At 39.7% G+C, this 17,298-nt stretch overlaps 1 protein-coding gene across 3 annotated transcripts; it reads left to right on the top strand.

Moving 5' to 3' along the window:
- The first annotated feature begins 35 nt into the window (after positions 1-35).
- Positions 36-16,888, top strand: hfm1 (helicase for meiosis 1). Of its 3 annotated transcripts, none has more exons than XM_044220344.1 (39): positions 36-228; positions 1,036-1,195; positions 1,286-1,401; positions 1,776-2,079; positions 2,696-3,033; positions 4,085-4,126; positions 4,262-4,332; positions 4,423-4,555; positions 5,072-5,223; positions 5,357-5,434; positions 6,504-6,659; positions 6,898-7,098; positions 7,223-7,311; positions 7,436-7,479; positions 7,626-7,727; positions 8,435-8,580; positions 8,714-8,808; positions 8,905-9,038; positions 9,158-9,205; positions 9,436-9,516; positions 9,660-9,751; positions 9,936-10,042; positions 10,175-10,222; positions 10,368-10,465; positions 10,552-10,686; positions 10,910-10,995; positions 11,231-11,314; positions 11,431-11,588; positions 11,790-11,893; positions 12,422-12,607; positions 12,740-12,805; positions 12,959-13,083; positions 13,924-14,009; positions 14,188-14,297; positions 14,410-14,493; positions 15,159-15,522; positions 15,663-15,762; positions 16,294-16,445; positions 16,606-16,888. In XM_044220344.1, the coding sequence occupies exons 2-39, from the start codon at positions 1,125-1,127 to the stop codon at positions 16,658-16,660; spliced, it is 4,641 nt and encodes a 1,546-aa protein (XP_044076279.1). In that variant the 5' UTR covers positions 36-228; positions 1,036-1,124; the 3' UTR covers positions 16,661-16,888. The 3 variants fall into 3 exon arrangements, with proteins under 3 accessions (XP_044076279.1, XP_044076278.1, XP_044076280.1); XM_044220343.1 differs by lacking the exon at positions 36-228 and adding an exon at positions 254-473; XM_044220345.1 differs by lacking the exons at positions 36-228; positions 1,776-2,079.
- Positions 16,889-17,298: the final 410 nt, after the last annotated feature.

Here is a 17,298-nt window from a genome sequence, read left to right as displayed (position 1 = left end):
GCTACTAGTTGGATGTTCTTTTTAAAGAGCACCTTTTGTTTTGCTATTTAAACTTGTCATTGACGCCCAGACCAGAATTTCTTGCCAACACAGGAGAGATGTTACCCCCACGGTTGTCTTCTCATAGGTCTTTGTTGCTTTCGTAGCCGGTGATTAGCCGGTTCAGTTACTCCAGCCTCGTGTGTTTTAAAGAGAAAACACGTTGTTTCTGAACACACACTCAACAAAGTATGAAATTAATACCACAGTAAACATCTGTTATAGCTGGCCTACTTAAATTTTGATGAGAATATTTACATACAGCTAATATTTTCAATAAAAAGTCTAGCTATAGTAACGTTAGTCCAGATGAAAATGTGCTAATAAAGTTGTTACTGGTGGATGGTTTAATCTCGTGCAAACAAGATGAGGCGCTAGCAGTGGGGTCAAGGGTTGAGCTCTGGCCGGGTTTTAATATGTATTCCTCATCACAGGTGGGTACACAACGAGAAAACAGTACAGATAACTGAAAATGACAGAGATCCTTGCTTAAACTGTGTTAGGCAACTATGCAGCTATGCTAACTGATAACAGTTAGTTGAAATGTCTTAATATTTGAATGTTGCTAGCTGGTTGTTCAGTAGCTAACGCTCCAGCTAAAGCTAGCAAAGCCCAGTTACCTCCACTGTTTCAGCCACGGAAAGTAGTAGTAATTAAGTATTTTACTATGAGATACTTACCTACTCATAATGCAAAAAACATTTTTCATATAGCTTTGTTCAGCAGGTGGGCTATTTAGAGAGCATTCAATTCTGTCATATCTATAAGTATATTAAATGCTTGAGCTAAATCAACAGGAATATTGCTAACTATATGAAAGCCGCATATTTCCATTTTTTGTGTCCAAAAGTATAATGTAATGATGATTTTTTTCTTTAATCCCTGAAATAGTTACTTAATTAGGATGTAACTACATCATTAGGAGGCTTGATTTTTGCATCCTAGGATAGCCTATGTCATGAGAGAAAAATGGTTTGGTTTGCTTTTTTCTTTAAGCAAAATGTCCCCAACCAAGATCCAAAGTGATTGATTGACATTGCCCCGCTTTGGATTCAAATGTGTGCGAGCCTACATGATGTGATGAGATGTTGGACTCAGATGACTGCACCTTGTCCCTGGACAATCTGTTTTTTGAGAAACCCATTGTCCACAAAGTGTGAGTACAAAGAGATGCCCCACGTCATTCCTCTCTCTTCTTCTTCTCTCAGCTGAATTAACGTTTTTCCCTTTGGATTGTATTTGACAGAAAGCCACTGCACCAGGAGGCCAGTCCATGGCAGCTGGAGTTGCCTCCATCTCTTTCTCAGATTCCAGCCACTCAGGATATGCAAGAGGAGGCAGAGTCTCTCTCTACCCTATACAGTATGTTGTGCTCTGGATTAGGGTGAATTCCTTTTCACTTGACTTGAGTAAACTGCTCAGTATTTGGCCTTTTGAAGCCCTACTAAATTTAACTGTGTGACTCACTGACACGATAGCTTGACTAGGCTTTAAAGCTTTCTCAATTTTCCTTGGTTTGCGTAAACAATCTGGGATCTGGGTCTTATGATATATTCTCATAATCATTAGTATGACTGGAATGGTAAATCCCCTGTTGTACATTTTTTTCATCAGCAAGCAAAATACCAAATAGTCAACCTTAATGTTGAGAGTCACACCCATAAAAGGCACCAATTTACAGCTACCAACAACTTGGTTTGATGAAACTCTCTCTCCCTTTTCAATATTACTCACAGGTTTCTCACAGAAACCCGAGAAGCTTCTGCTTCCTTTCAAAGGATCAGCTGGCCTTAAGGCCTTACCATCAAAAATCAACAATCCTTACAGTTATAACAATGAAGAGAAAGCGATTGAAACTCAGGGTGGCAGCACCAGCAGATGTGATGGCCTATGGGGAGGTGAAGGGTTCAGGGATTACTCTCAGGGTGCCTGTCAGAGTGGCAGAGGTGGCGATGAAACCCTGCAGGACTCTGGTCATGCGGCCATCAGCCGGAGATGTTTGTCTCTGGACTGCAGCAAAAGCCCACCTCTACGGAGAAGGCAAGTGTGAGCCATTTGTCAAAACATTTACATGATTGTGAATTAAAGAGTGTGTGTACATTGTTTTCAGGCAGTCTCCCTGTAGTACACATTTTGAAAGATGAGAAGAAATCTGACTTGGGGCCAAAGATTGAGGCCTTGAATACAAAATGGTAAAATTTTCAGGCTATAAAAAGCAGGTCAACAAGGATTTTCTCCCCTTGGAGGCGGATGCAGAACATAATTTTAAAAATGCTTAAATTAACAGGATTAATGTTATCCAATATATAAAAGCCATGTTTCCAGTTTTTTGCTGTACTAAAATGTAATGTAGTGCTGATTCACTCTTTAATCCCTCAAATTGTTGGAATCCATGACACACTTAGTTACAATGGAACCACAGTATATACTGAAGAGGCTTGATTTTTAAAATCAGTGGACAGTTCATAAGAAGAACATGAAAAGATGCTAAACCCTCCCCCATGTTAGCCTCGTTGCCAGAGGCCAGAATGCCTGGCTTTCTTCAAATAACCCTCTAAGCTTGCTGCAGCAACACTAGTTTTTCCCTCTCTCATTCTGCCTTCCTCCTCTTTCAATTCTTTATTCCCTCCATATCCTCCCCTGCCTTCCACAACAGCTTGTTCAAGGTTCAGGTGTTGAACAATGGAGGTGACTCGTCAAACACAGATGACCTCAGTAGCGGCGGCGGCGGCAGCCAGACAGCATCCAGACCTCAAACTTTTCTCAGTCAGGTTACCATGGCGACAGTGCATCCTCCTCTTCAGCCGCCACGGGCGACAGTTAACCAGGAAGCTCCTCCTTTATCCCCCAAGCCCCCCTTCTCACCCCCTCCTCTGGGCTCATCTGCAGCGAGTGGCCGACCCCCGCAGCAGGCGGCACATGCAGAGATGCAGGACAAGGGCACAAAGAGAGCCTTCGTTCCGCCCATGACGCCTCAGCCGCTCCGCATTCAAGGTGCTGCGCTGCAATGACACAGTCACAGACAGGCGCTGTGCTCATAGTATATGACTGGTCTATCAAATAACACTCGTATAGCTTCTGTAAAGTGTTGCAGCTAATGAGCATGCCCATGTCTAGCCATGGCAGCAGCTGCCACAATGTGTTTGCGTGTGATGAGGTGAAATGAGGTGAGCTCCCCTCATTGACCGCTCCATTGTAATGAAACATGCTGGTCACTAGGTGGTGGATAGTAAAACAGTAGAAGCAGTAGACAGTAGAAACCTTTGTAACCACATGTAGTCTACAGTAATTTACAAATCCCTTGATTCTACAAAAATGTTTTAACATTTCATATTAAAGGGATAGTTCGGGTTTTTTGAAGTGGGGTTGTATGAGGTACTTATCGATGGTCAGTGATGGGGGTCGGCGCGCAGCCAGTTTGGAGAAGCAGACAGCTGCTCCGCCACAGACGCTCAGCTCTGTATTGTTGTGAATGGGGATCAACAGTAATACGTATTTTAACCGCCAAAAAAAGTTCGACCTAAAAAAAATCAATATCAGTCTAAGTGTACGCTATAAAAGTAAAATTCTCTCCACTTTTCCGTGCTGTCAGTCAGCCCTTTCCTTTGGCACTACATTTTCTCAACCGTGGGACTTCCGTATTTCTACGCAGCGCACTGTATTACGCTGCTCCCAAATCAGCTGTGCTGCCGGTAAGAAAGTGCTGTTGCTTGATGAGACTAATACAAGTAATCTACGTTGATAAGGAAAACGCCTGATACTTTAGTTGTCTAATAATCAGTCTATATGCAATAAAATGTAGTGAGAACTAAAAACTTACTTTGAGACAAACTGTCATTAGGCGGTATTACCGTTGATCCCCATTCACAACAATACAGAGCTGAGCGTCTGTGGCGGAGCAGCTGTCTGCTTCTCCAAACTGGCTGCGCGCCGACCCACATCACTGACTATCGATAAGTACCTCATACAAGCCCACTTCAAAAAACCCAAACTATCCCTTTAACAAAAAGGTGGAATGAGTATGTTTTGATTGTGCACATTTTAGGGCCCTCTGGGTGTGGAGTTTTGCGACCAGTTTCTGAAATCCGTATCCTTTTTTGTTGTTGTGTAAGACACCACAATTTAAAGTTTAACAACTTGACAGTGTTTGAAAAGTGCTAGACTGCTTGAAATGCAATTTCACAAGTGATGTGGTTTGATTTCCTGAACCGTGCTAACACAGCAGCTAAGTTCAGATCCGTCTTCAACGAGTTCCCCTTTTTCAACTATGTTCAGTCCAAAGCACTAGATGACGTAAGCATTATTTGAAAGCCTTTATAAACAGAATGCTGAGAATTATGATTAACATGATAGTTTTCATTGTCTTGTTTGGTTTGTTCACAGGTTCTTTACACAGGTAAGAACTTTGTGGCATGTGCTCCTACTGGATCTGGTAAAACGGTGCTCTTTGAGCTGGCCATCATTCGTCTGCTAATGGAGACCTCAGAGCCATGGAGAGATGTCAAAGCAGTCTATAGTGAGCATAACGTTGTGTAGACCCTATTGATATACCAATAAAGCTCCAATCTGAGGGGGTGATTCCTACCCAGAAAGTTTAGAAACATTCCTGAAACTGTGTTATATTTTCTTAACTCCCAAGACTTGAAAAATTAACATGGAACACCTTTTTTCTTTTTTTCCCCCTTCATGCCTAACTGACTCAAAACACAGATCTGGTTTACTTTACTGTTTATGCATGTTACCAATGTAAACAAAGCTTGTGCTGTTACATATCGTCAGATCATATATCAAAATTCAGGCAGGAGGAAGAAATCCTATACCTAATGAAATACAACTTAAACAAAGACAGTGAGGAGCAACAATGTTTCACCATAATACACCTGACTGTAATCATGCACTGGGGCTTTGAACATTTTTCTTCTTAGTGTATCATATCCAGAGTGTTTTGATTTTTGATTCAATTGTAGATTTAGGGTAATTCTGAGGTACAAAGAACTGTCTTGTAAAAAGATTTTCTGTTTTTTCTTGCCAGTGGCCCCTATCAAAGCTCTCTGCAGTCAATGCTTCGAGAGCTGGAAGAAGAAGTTTGGTCCTCTGGGGCTGATTTGTAAGGAGCTGACGGGCGACACAGAGATTGATGACTTCTTTGAGATTCAGGACTCCCACATCATCCTGACCACGCCTGTGTGTGACAATATAATGCATCTCAATTAAAAAAAAGCAACAAAAAATTAAGGGAGAGGAAAAAATCAGAAAGTAAAATTGCGACCTGAAGTTTTATTTGAGTACATAATGTTGTATTTATCCTTTTTCTCAGGAAAAATGGGACAGCATGACAAGAAAATGGAAGGACAATTGTCTGTTGCAGCTAGTCAGGCTCTTCCTTATCGATGAGGTCAGTGTGTTTGTCAGATATTTTGTTCACAGGCAAAATGGGCCTGGACTTTTTGACTTAGAAATGGTATCGCTGGGCTCACTGGGCTGCTCTCTCTCCTCTGTGCTGCCAGTGCCTTCGGGCTCACTAAGCCGGCTGAGATGATTGACTGGTAATGGCGCCAAATGAATAATTTGTTATTTTAAAACATCAGCTGCAAGGGACTTCAACCTGTTCTCTCTTAGCTTTTCAGCACAACCTTTATGTTTTTTCTCTTTTTATTTGTCCATCTTGCTCCACTCCTAGTTAGCCATGTAATGTCACACCATAACAGTGATGGGAAAGGGGTGGGGCCAAGTTATAATGAATTGGACCAAAGTAATTGGCTGGGATAAAGAGGCTGACAGATGTAATACCCAACCGCAGTGGACTGGCAGCCCACTCGCCTGGGCCAGTCAGCCACACTGATGTGTAATCAAAGACACATCTCTCTCGCTCTTGTATAATTTTGGCACTCTGTTTTTGAAGATGCTATGTTAATGAAGGCACTAACCCCAAAGGCTGGAGAAGGGGTTTAAAGATGGGATTGGGCCAGCCCAGTGTCAAGAAAAAAAACAATGGGCCAATCTACCTGTTTTATGGGCTGGTCAGACAAAAAAAAAAAAAGACAGCTGTGTTGGCTTAAAAGGCAGGTTGGCCCACCGGGAAAGTGCCCGGTCTGCCAGATGGCCAGTCCAGCCCTGGTGGCTGCTCACTGTGCACTCGTGTGCCAGAAGATGTACTGTCTACATTGCGTCTTATGCCACATTGCGTGATGGCACATCATTAGCCTCTGCCCTCAGCACGTTATTTCACTTTCAGGTTAACCATTAAAAAATTATAGTACATCATGTTCTGGGCCAACGTATTATGAGAGTGCATACGACCTGTCTAGTTATTCCAGACTGAGATGCACCTCATCATGTTAATAATAGAAAATGGTGATAAAGGACAGCATAACTTTATTTTACCTACATACCTACAACACTGCTGTTGAACCTTTAAGATATTTCTAAAGCCAAGTGTAAGATGACCAGTTTTGTTCATCCAGGTGCATGTGGTGAAGGATGCGACCCGTGGTGCCACTCTGGAAGTGGTGGTGAGCAGGATGAAGGCCGTACATGCCTACAGGACAGCGCAGAATCCAGAGACCAGCCTCTCTATGAGGTTTGTGGCTGTATCAGCCACCATACCCAACATCTCTGATGTAAGTGTAGCTGAGAAAGAGAGTTAGTAAAAGAGCAGAAATTTGTTTAGGACAAGAGAATTCAAAAGGCAACATGGGCAAATCTTTCAGAATGATATAATTTATAGATAAAACTGTTAATTGGAGTCCTCTGTTTTAAGAAAAACACACTTTACTGCATCACTGCACTTTTTGTAATGTATCTCTTGTGTAAATCATTAACCTGTAGCCGATCATTGTTTTGTCTGCCTGTTATTAGATAGCAGACTGGCTGTCTAATGAGAGTGGTCCTGCCACATATCTGGACATGGATGAGAGCCACCGTCCAGTGAAGCTGAGGAAGGTGGTGCTGGGATTCCCCTGCAGCCCAAACCAAACAGAGTTCAAGTTTGACCTGTCGCTCAACTACAAGATGGCCAACATCATACAAACGTACTCTGACCAGAAGCCTGCATTAGTGGTGGGTGGTGAAATTGGGCCAAACTGTACTGTTCTGCTTGTGTGTTTCTTCTTAATTTTCTCATGTGATTGAACAAGGTTGTAAGGTTATTAATTCATGGTCTAATGATTATGTTATTCTGTAGTTTTGCTCTACAAGGAAAGGAGTCCAGCAGTCAGCTACAGTTCTGGCCAAGGATGCTCGGTTCATCATGAGCATTGAGCACAAGCAAAGGCGTGTTTCTTACATGTCCTCACATATGCAACTATTCATCAAAACATTTTGTTGTTCAGTTTAGTTAATTTCACTGCAAGCTTGATATTCTCGACTTCTTCTTGTTACTTTGTGATCTGTTTAGGTTGATGAAATATGCAAACTCTATTCTGGATTCAAAACTGAGAGGTGAGTCCCCTTTTGAAACCAAATGTCAAGACCCACCAGATACAGACACTGAAACCTGTTTCAGTCCAGACCCAGTAAGAAAGTACATGATTGTGACTCTAATTACCAACTGTATAACATTATTTTGTGTTTCGTTTGTGGTCCAGATCTGGTGATGTTAGGAGTTGGTTACCACCACGCAGGAGTTGACATGTCTGATAGGAAGTTGATAGAAAAGGCCTTCACTCTGGGAGACCTGCCTGTCCTCTGTGAGACTTTGTCATTAATACAGATTTATTCTTTGCTGTAAATGGATATGTGACTATAGAAGCGTGCAACATGATCTGTGTTTTTATTTTTTTGTAATGCTGTAGACATAAACAGGAAAGACAAGTGTCACAGGTTACAACAACTGAGTCACACATTATCTCACCCTTATTGTGTTGAAACATTGCAAGGCCGCAGCACAAGCGTTGTACTACAGGGTTGTGTCAAAAATGTATGTAAACGCCTGTTTAATGGAAATATAAATTGCAGAGAGTATGACTTAAAATGACCTATACTGGTATGTTCTCATGCCAACAGCAATATACAATGTTTTCCTACCCATATTGACTGAACTGATATGTACCAGTTGTAGGACTCTTAGTACAAATGCAGATGCAAATAGGTTAAGACTTTCAGATGTGTTTATCATAAGTAACAAATGAGACTGTGAAACCTTTATTCTGTTTGACTAATTAAGAGACACAATAAAGATATAATAGAGAGATAATATTAGACTGACAATAATATTGCTTTTTAAAGCACTTAGTGGTGCATCTCTTATAGAAAGTATACCAGGAAGTGTACCACTCTAGTGCAAAACAATCTGAAACTTTTACCACTTGCTGGTACAATTTGAAATAAGGTTTTTATTGTTTTTCATTGGCACTGATTTTGTGCTTGTGGTCTGGGTTTTTTTTTTATATCCTAGTTACCACCAGGACTCTGGCCATGGGGGTGAACCTGCCAGCTCATCTAGTGGTGATCAAGTCCACCATGCAGTATGTGGCAGGCTCCTGTGAGGAGTACAGCGAGGCTGACTTGCTGCAGATGATAGGTCGAGCTGGAAGACCACAGGTAATGGCAGAATAATAAGCTGTTATGGAAATAGCATTTCTTTAAATACAGTCAATGGAGTAAGAACGATAGCAACAGCTAGTTTAGTATGATGCACAAACTAAATAACACCTTTTGTCTTTTCGTCCTCTAGTTTGACACATCAGCGACTGCAGTGATCATGACCAAGATCCAAACCAAAGACAAGTACATGAAACTTATGAATGGGATGGAAATCATTGAGAGCAGGTATTACAGTTCAGTCACTCTCTCTGACTCTTGCTCTCTCAGAGGAGAGAGATTATACAGTAGTACACGAGGTAACACTATACTTCCTTTCCCCAGCTTACACGGTCACCTGGTGGAGCACCTGAATGCTGAGATTGTTCTCCAAACCATCAGTGATGTCAACATGGCTCTAGACTGGATACGCTCCACCCTCCTCTACATCAGAGCCCTCAAGAACCCCACACACTACGGTCAGAGCTCCAAACACAAACACACAGAAAATGATGTCTATTAGAATTATGTGTCCAGCTTCTTTGTCATTACTGTATGTAAAACCAGTCAGTGCAATGTGCTTCGACTTCAATTTCAGGTTTCTCCGCTGACTTAGACAGATTTGGAATTGAAGCAAAATTGCAAGGTGGGCCACATCTGTTTTTGCTCTATCTGAAATCTTTGAAGTCACTAAAGTAGCATGTAGCTATTAGGAGGATACTACTACTATACTATTAATGAATTTAAACTACTATACTGAAGCCATTTATCATGCAAGCTGTGCTTCTGTCTGTACTGACTTTTTGGGTTAATTGTGCACATTAGTAACACTGCCCCACTATTGTAGTTTAAGGTGTTTCTCTTGTCCTCTCATAGAACTGTGTCTGAGGAACCTCAACTCTCTGTCCTCCATCGGTCTGATCGACATGGATGAAGATATCAACATCAAACCAACAGGTAGAGAGGAAATTAGTTTAAATGGCTGGCAAACTCCTCTTTAGTTAGTGGATAACATTTTCACCTTTAACTACACTTTTCTTTTTCAACTGAGCCTGATATTCAAATAAAACTGTAAAGTGGTTTGTTTTTGTTCCTCGCAGAGGCCGGCAGGTTGATGGCTAGGTACTGTGTTGCCTTTGACACCATGAAACAGTTCAGCAAAGTGGTTGGCACTGAGAACCTGTCGGACCTGGTAGGTTTCCCAATAAGACTGCACAGTACTAATGTATTTGATTAAAAAAAGCAGATATAGTGACATTTTGGTGTTGTTAGGCTGGCTTCCTGCAAATGGCAATAATTTTAATTATTTGGATGCTGTATACGGTAAGGCATTGCAAAGAAAATACTATTTGGATCAAAAGTGGTTTTGTGTACAGATTGTGTTGGCGTCGAAGAGCAGAGAGTTCAGCGAAATTCAGTTGAGAATGAATGAGAAGAGGCTCTTGAACAACTTGAACAGGGACAAGAACAGGATCACCATCAGGTCAGACACATTTATATGATTGACAATTGCCTATACAGTATCATAACCCGTTTTTAACTTTTGGATTGGAAAATATAATGGTGGAGGTAGACACCAGCCACTGTAAATTAGATGTTGATGTATATTTTACAGGTTTCCCATTGAGGGAAAGATCAAAACCAGTGAGATGAAAGTGAACTGGTAGGTTTATTCATTCAGTGCTTTCCCTGTGGAAAAGCAGTGTAAAAAGGAATACTGGTTTATGAATTTTATTGCAGAATTTATATTATGGATTTCTTATGGACTGGCCACTATACATATTATGTGTTTATTGCTTTGTCTTTAGCTTGATTCAGGCTCAGTTGGGTTCCATCTCAGTTCAAGAGTTTGGACTTACACAGGACACAGCAAAGATCTTCAGGAATGGGATGCGCATCAGTAAATGTATGTTGGGTAAATCAGGGATAACAATTAAAAGTGCTCTCTGACTATATTTGTTTTAACTTTGATTGTATTTTGATCCCAATCAGGCCTGTCAGAGTTTCTGAGTCAGCGATCCAAGGCGGGTTTCTCTGCTCTGCTCAACTCTCTGATTCTGGCTAAGTGCTTCAGAGCCAGGCTTTGGGAAAACTCGCCCTATGTTTCCAAACAGCTGGAGAAGATAGGTGGATATATTACTATGTCCATATGCTATACATATAGACACAGAATAGTATAACACTTTTTATCTAAGCAATGTAAATAAAGTACAAAAATAGAATTTTAGTGGTCCTTAGACTCATTCTTGTACATTATAAATTAATTAATAAACCACACATTTTTTATTAGATCTTCATGAAGTCTTAAACTAAATATTAACATTTGATAATAATACATTGTGTATTTCAGGCCAAACCCTATCAACTGCCATGGTGAACGCTGGACTCAACACTTTCAGCAAAATAGAGGAAACCCACGCCAGAGAGCTTGAGCTGGTCAGTCTGTGTAATATTTAAAAAGAAAACACTTTTTAATAATCTAAAGCATTTGATTTATTTGAGCTGGATCTGTGGCAATGTAGACACAATGTAGTTCAGGTAATGTCATGTTAAGCACTGTCTGAAAATCATGTTAATATCTTAAAATGTTTGCACATAAAATATGTAATTATATAATTAATGTATAAAGTATCTGGATATGATTTTTTCTAACTTCATTTATTTTCTTCAGATTCTCAACAGACATCCACCATTTGGCAACCAAATCAGAGAATCTGTCATAAATCTCCCAAAGTATGAAGTTACTTTGGAGCAGGTAAAAGATGTTGCAGAATTTTATTATCAAAGGGACAAGTATGTTATATTACGTCATATAATAGAGCTGATCATTTCTGATAATTTTTCTTTAAAGTTGTTTCTTTTTTTTTGTAGCTTCCGAGGTATAGCTGTGCTATGGCGGAGATTGTGGTGAAGGTGAACCTAAAAAATCAAGCACAGCTGCTGTCCAGGAGAACAGCTCCAGACCACCACTATGTCTCTCTGATCATCGGAAACTCTGACAACACTGTGGTCTTCCTACAGAAACTCACGTGAGGAAAAAAAAAACCCAGTCTGCCACCAATTTGTGTTGTCTTTGCTTTCTTTCACTTACCCTCTCTTTCTCCATAATTCTGTCACTATATCAGAACACAGACCTTTCACCATTACATAAATGAAGACAAAACCTGGTTTGAGAAGATAATATATTATAATATTGATTTTCAGCAGGCATCCTCTTGTTTGTTTTCCAGGGACTCGGTGCTATTGAAGTGTGGAAGCTGGTCGAAGAAGATTGAGGTGGCGAAGGCCTCGAAAGGAGATGAGATTAGTGTCAATCTCATCAGCTCAGAATATGGTAAACCATGGAAATGCCTTTGCATTTCACATAGAAATGTATCCACAATACTTACAGATGTCCTGTATATCACCTATATATCAACAATATGTTGTGTTGTTTAGTACAAGGTTCTTCATTTACAATTATTATGCAATGCAGTGCTGTTGCCGAGCTTGCATATCTCTCATCTGGCAATTTGTTGTAAAGCACTATTTTTGTTAAATGTATATTCTGAGGAACAAGTCTTAAGTGTGTCAAGCTAAATGAGGCAATTATTCAATTATTATATTTTTATAAAACTGAATATTGTAATAAATTCAAGATGGAAAGCTAAGGCCTATTTTCAGGCATTTTGCTGTATTGAAAACTAATTGTGACATCAAAATTCATCAAATCAAACAATAGATTTTGGAGTTGCTACACTTCTATATATAACGTACATCTTGTTTTTGCACATCCCGGCTACAGACTCTTGGACTGGACTGCCTATCAATGCTATGTAGGAAGTGCATTTACTGTACATTTTGGCCTCTTCCTCTCCTGTAGTGGGCCTGGACATCCAGCAGAAGTTCAATGTGTACTACTCTGGAGCCAGGAGGTTTGGAACTGATAATCCATACAACATATCATATGATCCTACTGGACAGAGACCGCAGCCCTCTGCACTGAAACCACAGTCTACAGATCAGGCTACAACTCAGAGGGAAAATGCCACATCTGCTACAGACCAAGGCACTGTAGCTTTGTTACTGATGATTTTCTTGATGCTGAAATATGAAAGAGTGTATATCGATATAGTATTTCTTTAATTGATATTTGAAATGTTTTTTGTTGTCTATTCAAATGTGAGAACTTTACAATCAGATTTAGGCAATAAACGACAGTGCAACCACTTCTGCAAGAATAAGGATCTCTGTGGCCATGACTGCTGTGAGTACAATCATGTCAACTGTCAACTGTGTACATGTCTGTTTGTGCACTTATGTATCTACCTGTGCCTTACTTTGTGTGCTTGTCAAGACTATAGAGATCTTCCTCCAGTCTGTCAATGCAGAGTGCACATGTGTTTCCCCCCCCACCAAGGTAAAGTAGGTGTAACGGTGGCACGGAAGAGGTCAGCGAATCAAGAATCCAGTTTCTCTTCCTATTTGAAAGACCTGAGGAACAGGTGTGACACACTCGCGCAGACGCCTGTCAAACGACTCAAGGTGAGGAAGAAAACAGATATTATTATAGCCTGCATCATATTCTCTAAACATTGCAGCCATCATTAAAAGAAACTGTTGTTGTTGAATTGAGACTTGTCACAATTCAGTGTGCAGTTGTCTGCGATTGCTACAAGTAATAAACCTGAGGTTGTGTTATCCCAAACCAGTCTCATCCAATAGATCACACACAACATGGTACAATAGATTGCAATGTGCACTTATGCAAGATTTCTCTCTCCAAAAAACACCTCATGTTGTGTCTGCAGAGGAAGCTGATGAGTCATTGCCAAGTCATCAATAACTCATCTAAGAAATGCCAATGATACAATTGGGGAAGTTGAATTGCTGCAAAGAAAAAAAAGAAATATACCAGCCACATGAAACACCACAAGATTCTAGAAACAGCACAATATATGTAACATATAACACAATTATTATACAGTTACAGGCATTATACTGTAGTAGTATCAGGATATGAGAATACTATTAAACTGTATGTGCATTAAGTATGTCATAACATTTATACCAGAGTGTCTAGGCATGTAGATATTTATCAAAAGTATTTAGTTTACAGGTGTAGAATATGCAGATTAGATACAATGTGTGTGTTTCTTTGCTCATTCTATCTAAAACTCCAGATGAGGGCATACAGATGTATAAATGTGCAAGCTGCATGTGCATTGTGTGTTTTTATAGTACTGTACGTAATGAGAATGCAAATATAATCTTTGTGAATAAGATAACTAGACAAACAATACACGTGTCTTTCTTGTTTGCTACATCTTTTTGCATTACTAAGCTAAATAAATCTCCATTTGATGTTGTGTTTTATTTCCTCAGATGAAAATGGGCAAGGAGTCTGTCAACATGCAGGAGTTTTCTTACAAACCCAAAGAGAGGCTACCATCTATTTCCAGATATTCACAGTTACACTGACATTTTTGGACTTATTTAGTGCAAAGATTAGAATAGGTCCCTTAACAACTTCTGTAAATTAGATTCTTAAAAAGAGTAACAATAAAATTTGTGAAAATAAGATTGATTTAAATTAAATCTGATGGCCTGATGCTGAATCATATTCATGTTCTATTTTGTTTGATGAAGGTATGGAGGGAGTCACTATGAAGTTTCAGTGAGACCTCACAGTGAGACTGTGGATCTGACAGGAGAAGACTGGGCTCAACTGCCAGACACAATTCATCTGGATGACAGTGGTAAATAAGAAGATGAACTCAACACATTCCCCAACATTGCAGGGTTTAACAATCACATGATCTGTGACTATTTTTCGGTCTCTCAAGCTTTGTCATTCTCTCTCCTTTTGAGATTATGATGACCATGTGGAGGACATGAACAGGATGATGGAAGAGCCTGTCCAAAGTCCTGCTGCATCTCATGCTCACCATCAAAGTACCGTCAAACAACTTAACTCAAACTCCTTATCAGACAAACCATACTGGTGGTTTTGCATGTTTTAGCTGATTAAGTGCAAATCTCACATACTTTACATACTGTCAGTTATTTTTCAGTGCATAATTTCCTAGCCATTGTTATCAGCTAATTTCAGTAAACTACCGGTAAATCGTCTTGGAATGTACATTTACATCATAGTATAGTTCATTCATAAGCCATGTTCAGAGGAACAAACCCAGGAGATAAACAACAAACAAAATGTGAGAAGTGCATTGTTCTTTGGCCACAGACTTTTAATTTTGGGGGGCAGAGCATCCACAGTCAGTACACAGAGACAGAAGAACGCAAAATGGAAAAAGTTGTACCATTTTACACATGATGTTTTACATTAAAATGTATTTAAAAATGAAAACGTATGTTTTGTTTATGTAACTTCAGCAATCGTTGAGATAGAACTGTATATCAATATCATTTGGCCAAGATAATTGTCTATACCATCGACTTTGAAGAACTACTCAAGTTTGTAGTGAATAGTAGAAAACAACAACAAAGCCACCAATTATGGTCTCAGATACTTTTTTCAGGCTGAATCTATGACGGCCCAAAGTGCAGTAACACTTGATGGTGTGCTCATTCTTTTTATTTAATTCATCTGTGTTTAGGTTCCTCAGTGTGGATGAACCCAGGAATCAGTGTTGGTGTGAGTCAGAATCCTAAACTGCATCTAAACCAGATCAATACAACCAACTTGGCTGACTCGAAGAGGTCCATTGCGGTGTCAAACCAGGGCGTTCACTGCGAAAATGCTTCAGCCTTACAAATACCAACTGTCAGCTTTGACCTCGGAAATGAATGGGACGACTTTGATGACGAGAACTTGGTGCATGCCAGCGAGACATCATTGGCCTCGTGTCCAACTAATGCTAAACCTCAAGTCCAGCAGTCTTTTGCCACTACATCAGCACAAGTATTCTTCCATCATTCACAAGTCAAACCCTGTATAACCACTGCCAGAACACCACTGAGGTAATGGTGTTTCAAACACCAGGAATCAAATAATGTGTGAAATACGTAAAATCCCCTTTCAGAAAAATACACAGTCGTCCACCGAGGTTTCATATTGTAGTTAAGACAGTTAAAACATTTGTCATATTTTTGTGTTTTAGGTCGATTTCACCAACTTTAAGTACTGAAATCAGAAAACCAGGACCCTCACTGGTCACAGTCAGACCGCAGAACAGAATCACACTCGACTGGAATAAAAAGGTGTGTTTGTGTGTGTGCATGCAGAGATCTGTGCATGTGCTACTTTTGCAGTTTAGTGGTATCCTAAACAATATACTATTGTTTACATGGTTACTCACATAGACTTGTTATTGATTTGTTTAACCCAGAAATCTCTTACTGTGGTCGTGAGAGACACAATGGAGCTGCCTGGCTTACATACTGTACATATTAGAGTATTACAGTGCCATGTAAACATCTTGAACATCTTACTCCTTTCATTGTTTTCAACAAATGTTTTAAATGTCTCTCAGCTGTATGGGCACATTTAGATGTCAACAAAAAACATGGTACTGTAGAAAGCAAAATTCACTTTTAGTGTTGCTCTTTTGCTGATTTTCTCTTTGTGGACAGGAATATTCTGTTTATTATTAGCAAAAGGGTGACTGACTCTCAGGGTAAGCTTAATCAAAGGTGCCTGTAAACAGCTTAACCTTTCTAAAAACTGGTGTTATGATCAGTAGCCGAGCTACTTGGCACATGTGACACTTGCCTCTGTTCCTCCCTGTGCAGAGACCAAGCATCTTCAGTGAAGAGTTCACGGTAAAAACACCACAAAACCTCCCAAAACAGATTGAGACCCATGTGGCCCCGCCTACCAGAAGGTTTGATTTCTTCTCAACAATGTGCATCCCACCAAACACCAGCTCATCTGTCAACAGAAGGTAGAGGAAAATAGAATTATTAGGCTTTTATTTTGACTCATTACAGTATTCTTTCCTTATTATATAATGAAAATAATCCTATATCGAATACACTTTTACTAAAATATACTTTTTCACCTGATTAACCCACTCCCTCTTTTTTTACATACTGTATTTTCAGCACCAACAGCAAAGAAGAGGAAGCTTTCCTTGGGATATTTGATGGTATATTTTAGAAGTACTGCTTGTCTAACTGTGACATGAATATGTTATTAACATAAAGGGTTTTGTTTATGTTTGTGTTTATGTTTTGTTAACCTGTGAGTTTTACATCAAGAGTTGTAGACTGTTTTAAAGTCGTTATTATATATTCATATTGTTAATGAAACAAATTGCATCTAATGTTAGTTCTTTTTGTTACTAATGTAATGTATTTATTTATTTAATAAAGTCTGTTTATTGGATGATTCAGTGTAGTCTTGGGGGATAAATCAGCTTGTAGTTTAATTAGTAGCTTTGTGATAAATGCCAAGTATTTGAGTGTAAATAGATAAGAGGTCCATCCTTTAAGCTATTGTGTATACTGCATACGTATTTAGCAGAGCTCTATACAAGTCTGGGGCCGGATATAGAAAGTGTTTTATCTTACCATTAGGAGTACTCCTAAATCTCACTAAAAGTTCCTACGAGTTTCCTCTTGAGAGCTTTTCACGAAGCTGCTGAGAGCAACTTTTACTGAGGGACTGAGAGAACTCAATCTTAACAAAGAGAAGGATTGACCCCCGTTGCTATGGATAACATCATGTTTCTGAATTAATTTACTCATGTCTACAGTGATTGGTTGACAGGTGTCTGGTCTGTGTCAGTGAATGTG

Source organism: Siniperca chuatsi, linkage group LG13 (genome assembly GCF_020085105.1).
Source record: "Siniperca chuatsi isolate FFG_IHB_CAS linkage group LG13, ASM2008510v1, whole genome shotgun sequence".
In the NCBI taxonomy this organism is placed as follows: domain Eukaryota; kingdom Metazoa; phylum Chordata; class Actinopteri; order Centrarchiformes; family Sinipercidae; genus Siniperca; species Siniperca chuatsi.
The sequence above is the reverse complement of the archived record's forward strand: the minus strand, read 5'-3'. Positions and strand labels throughout refer to the sequence as shown.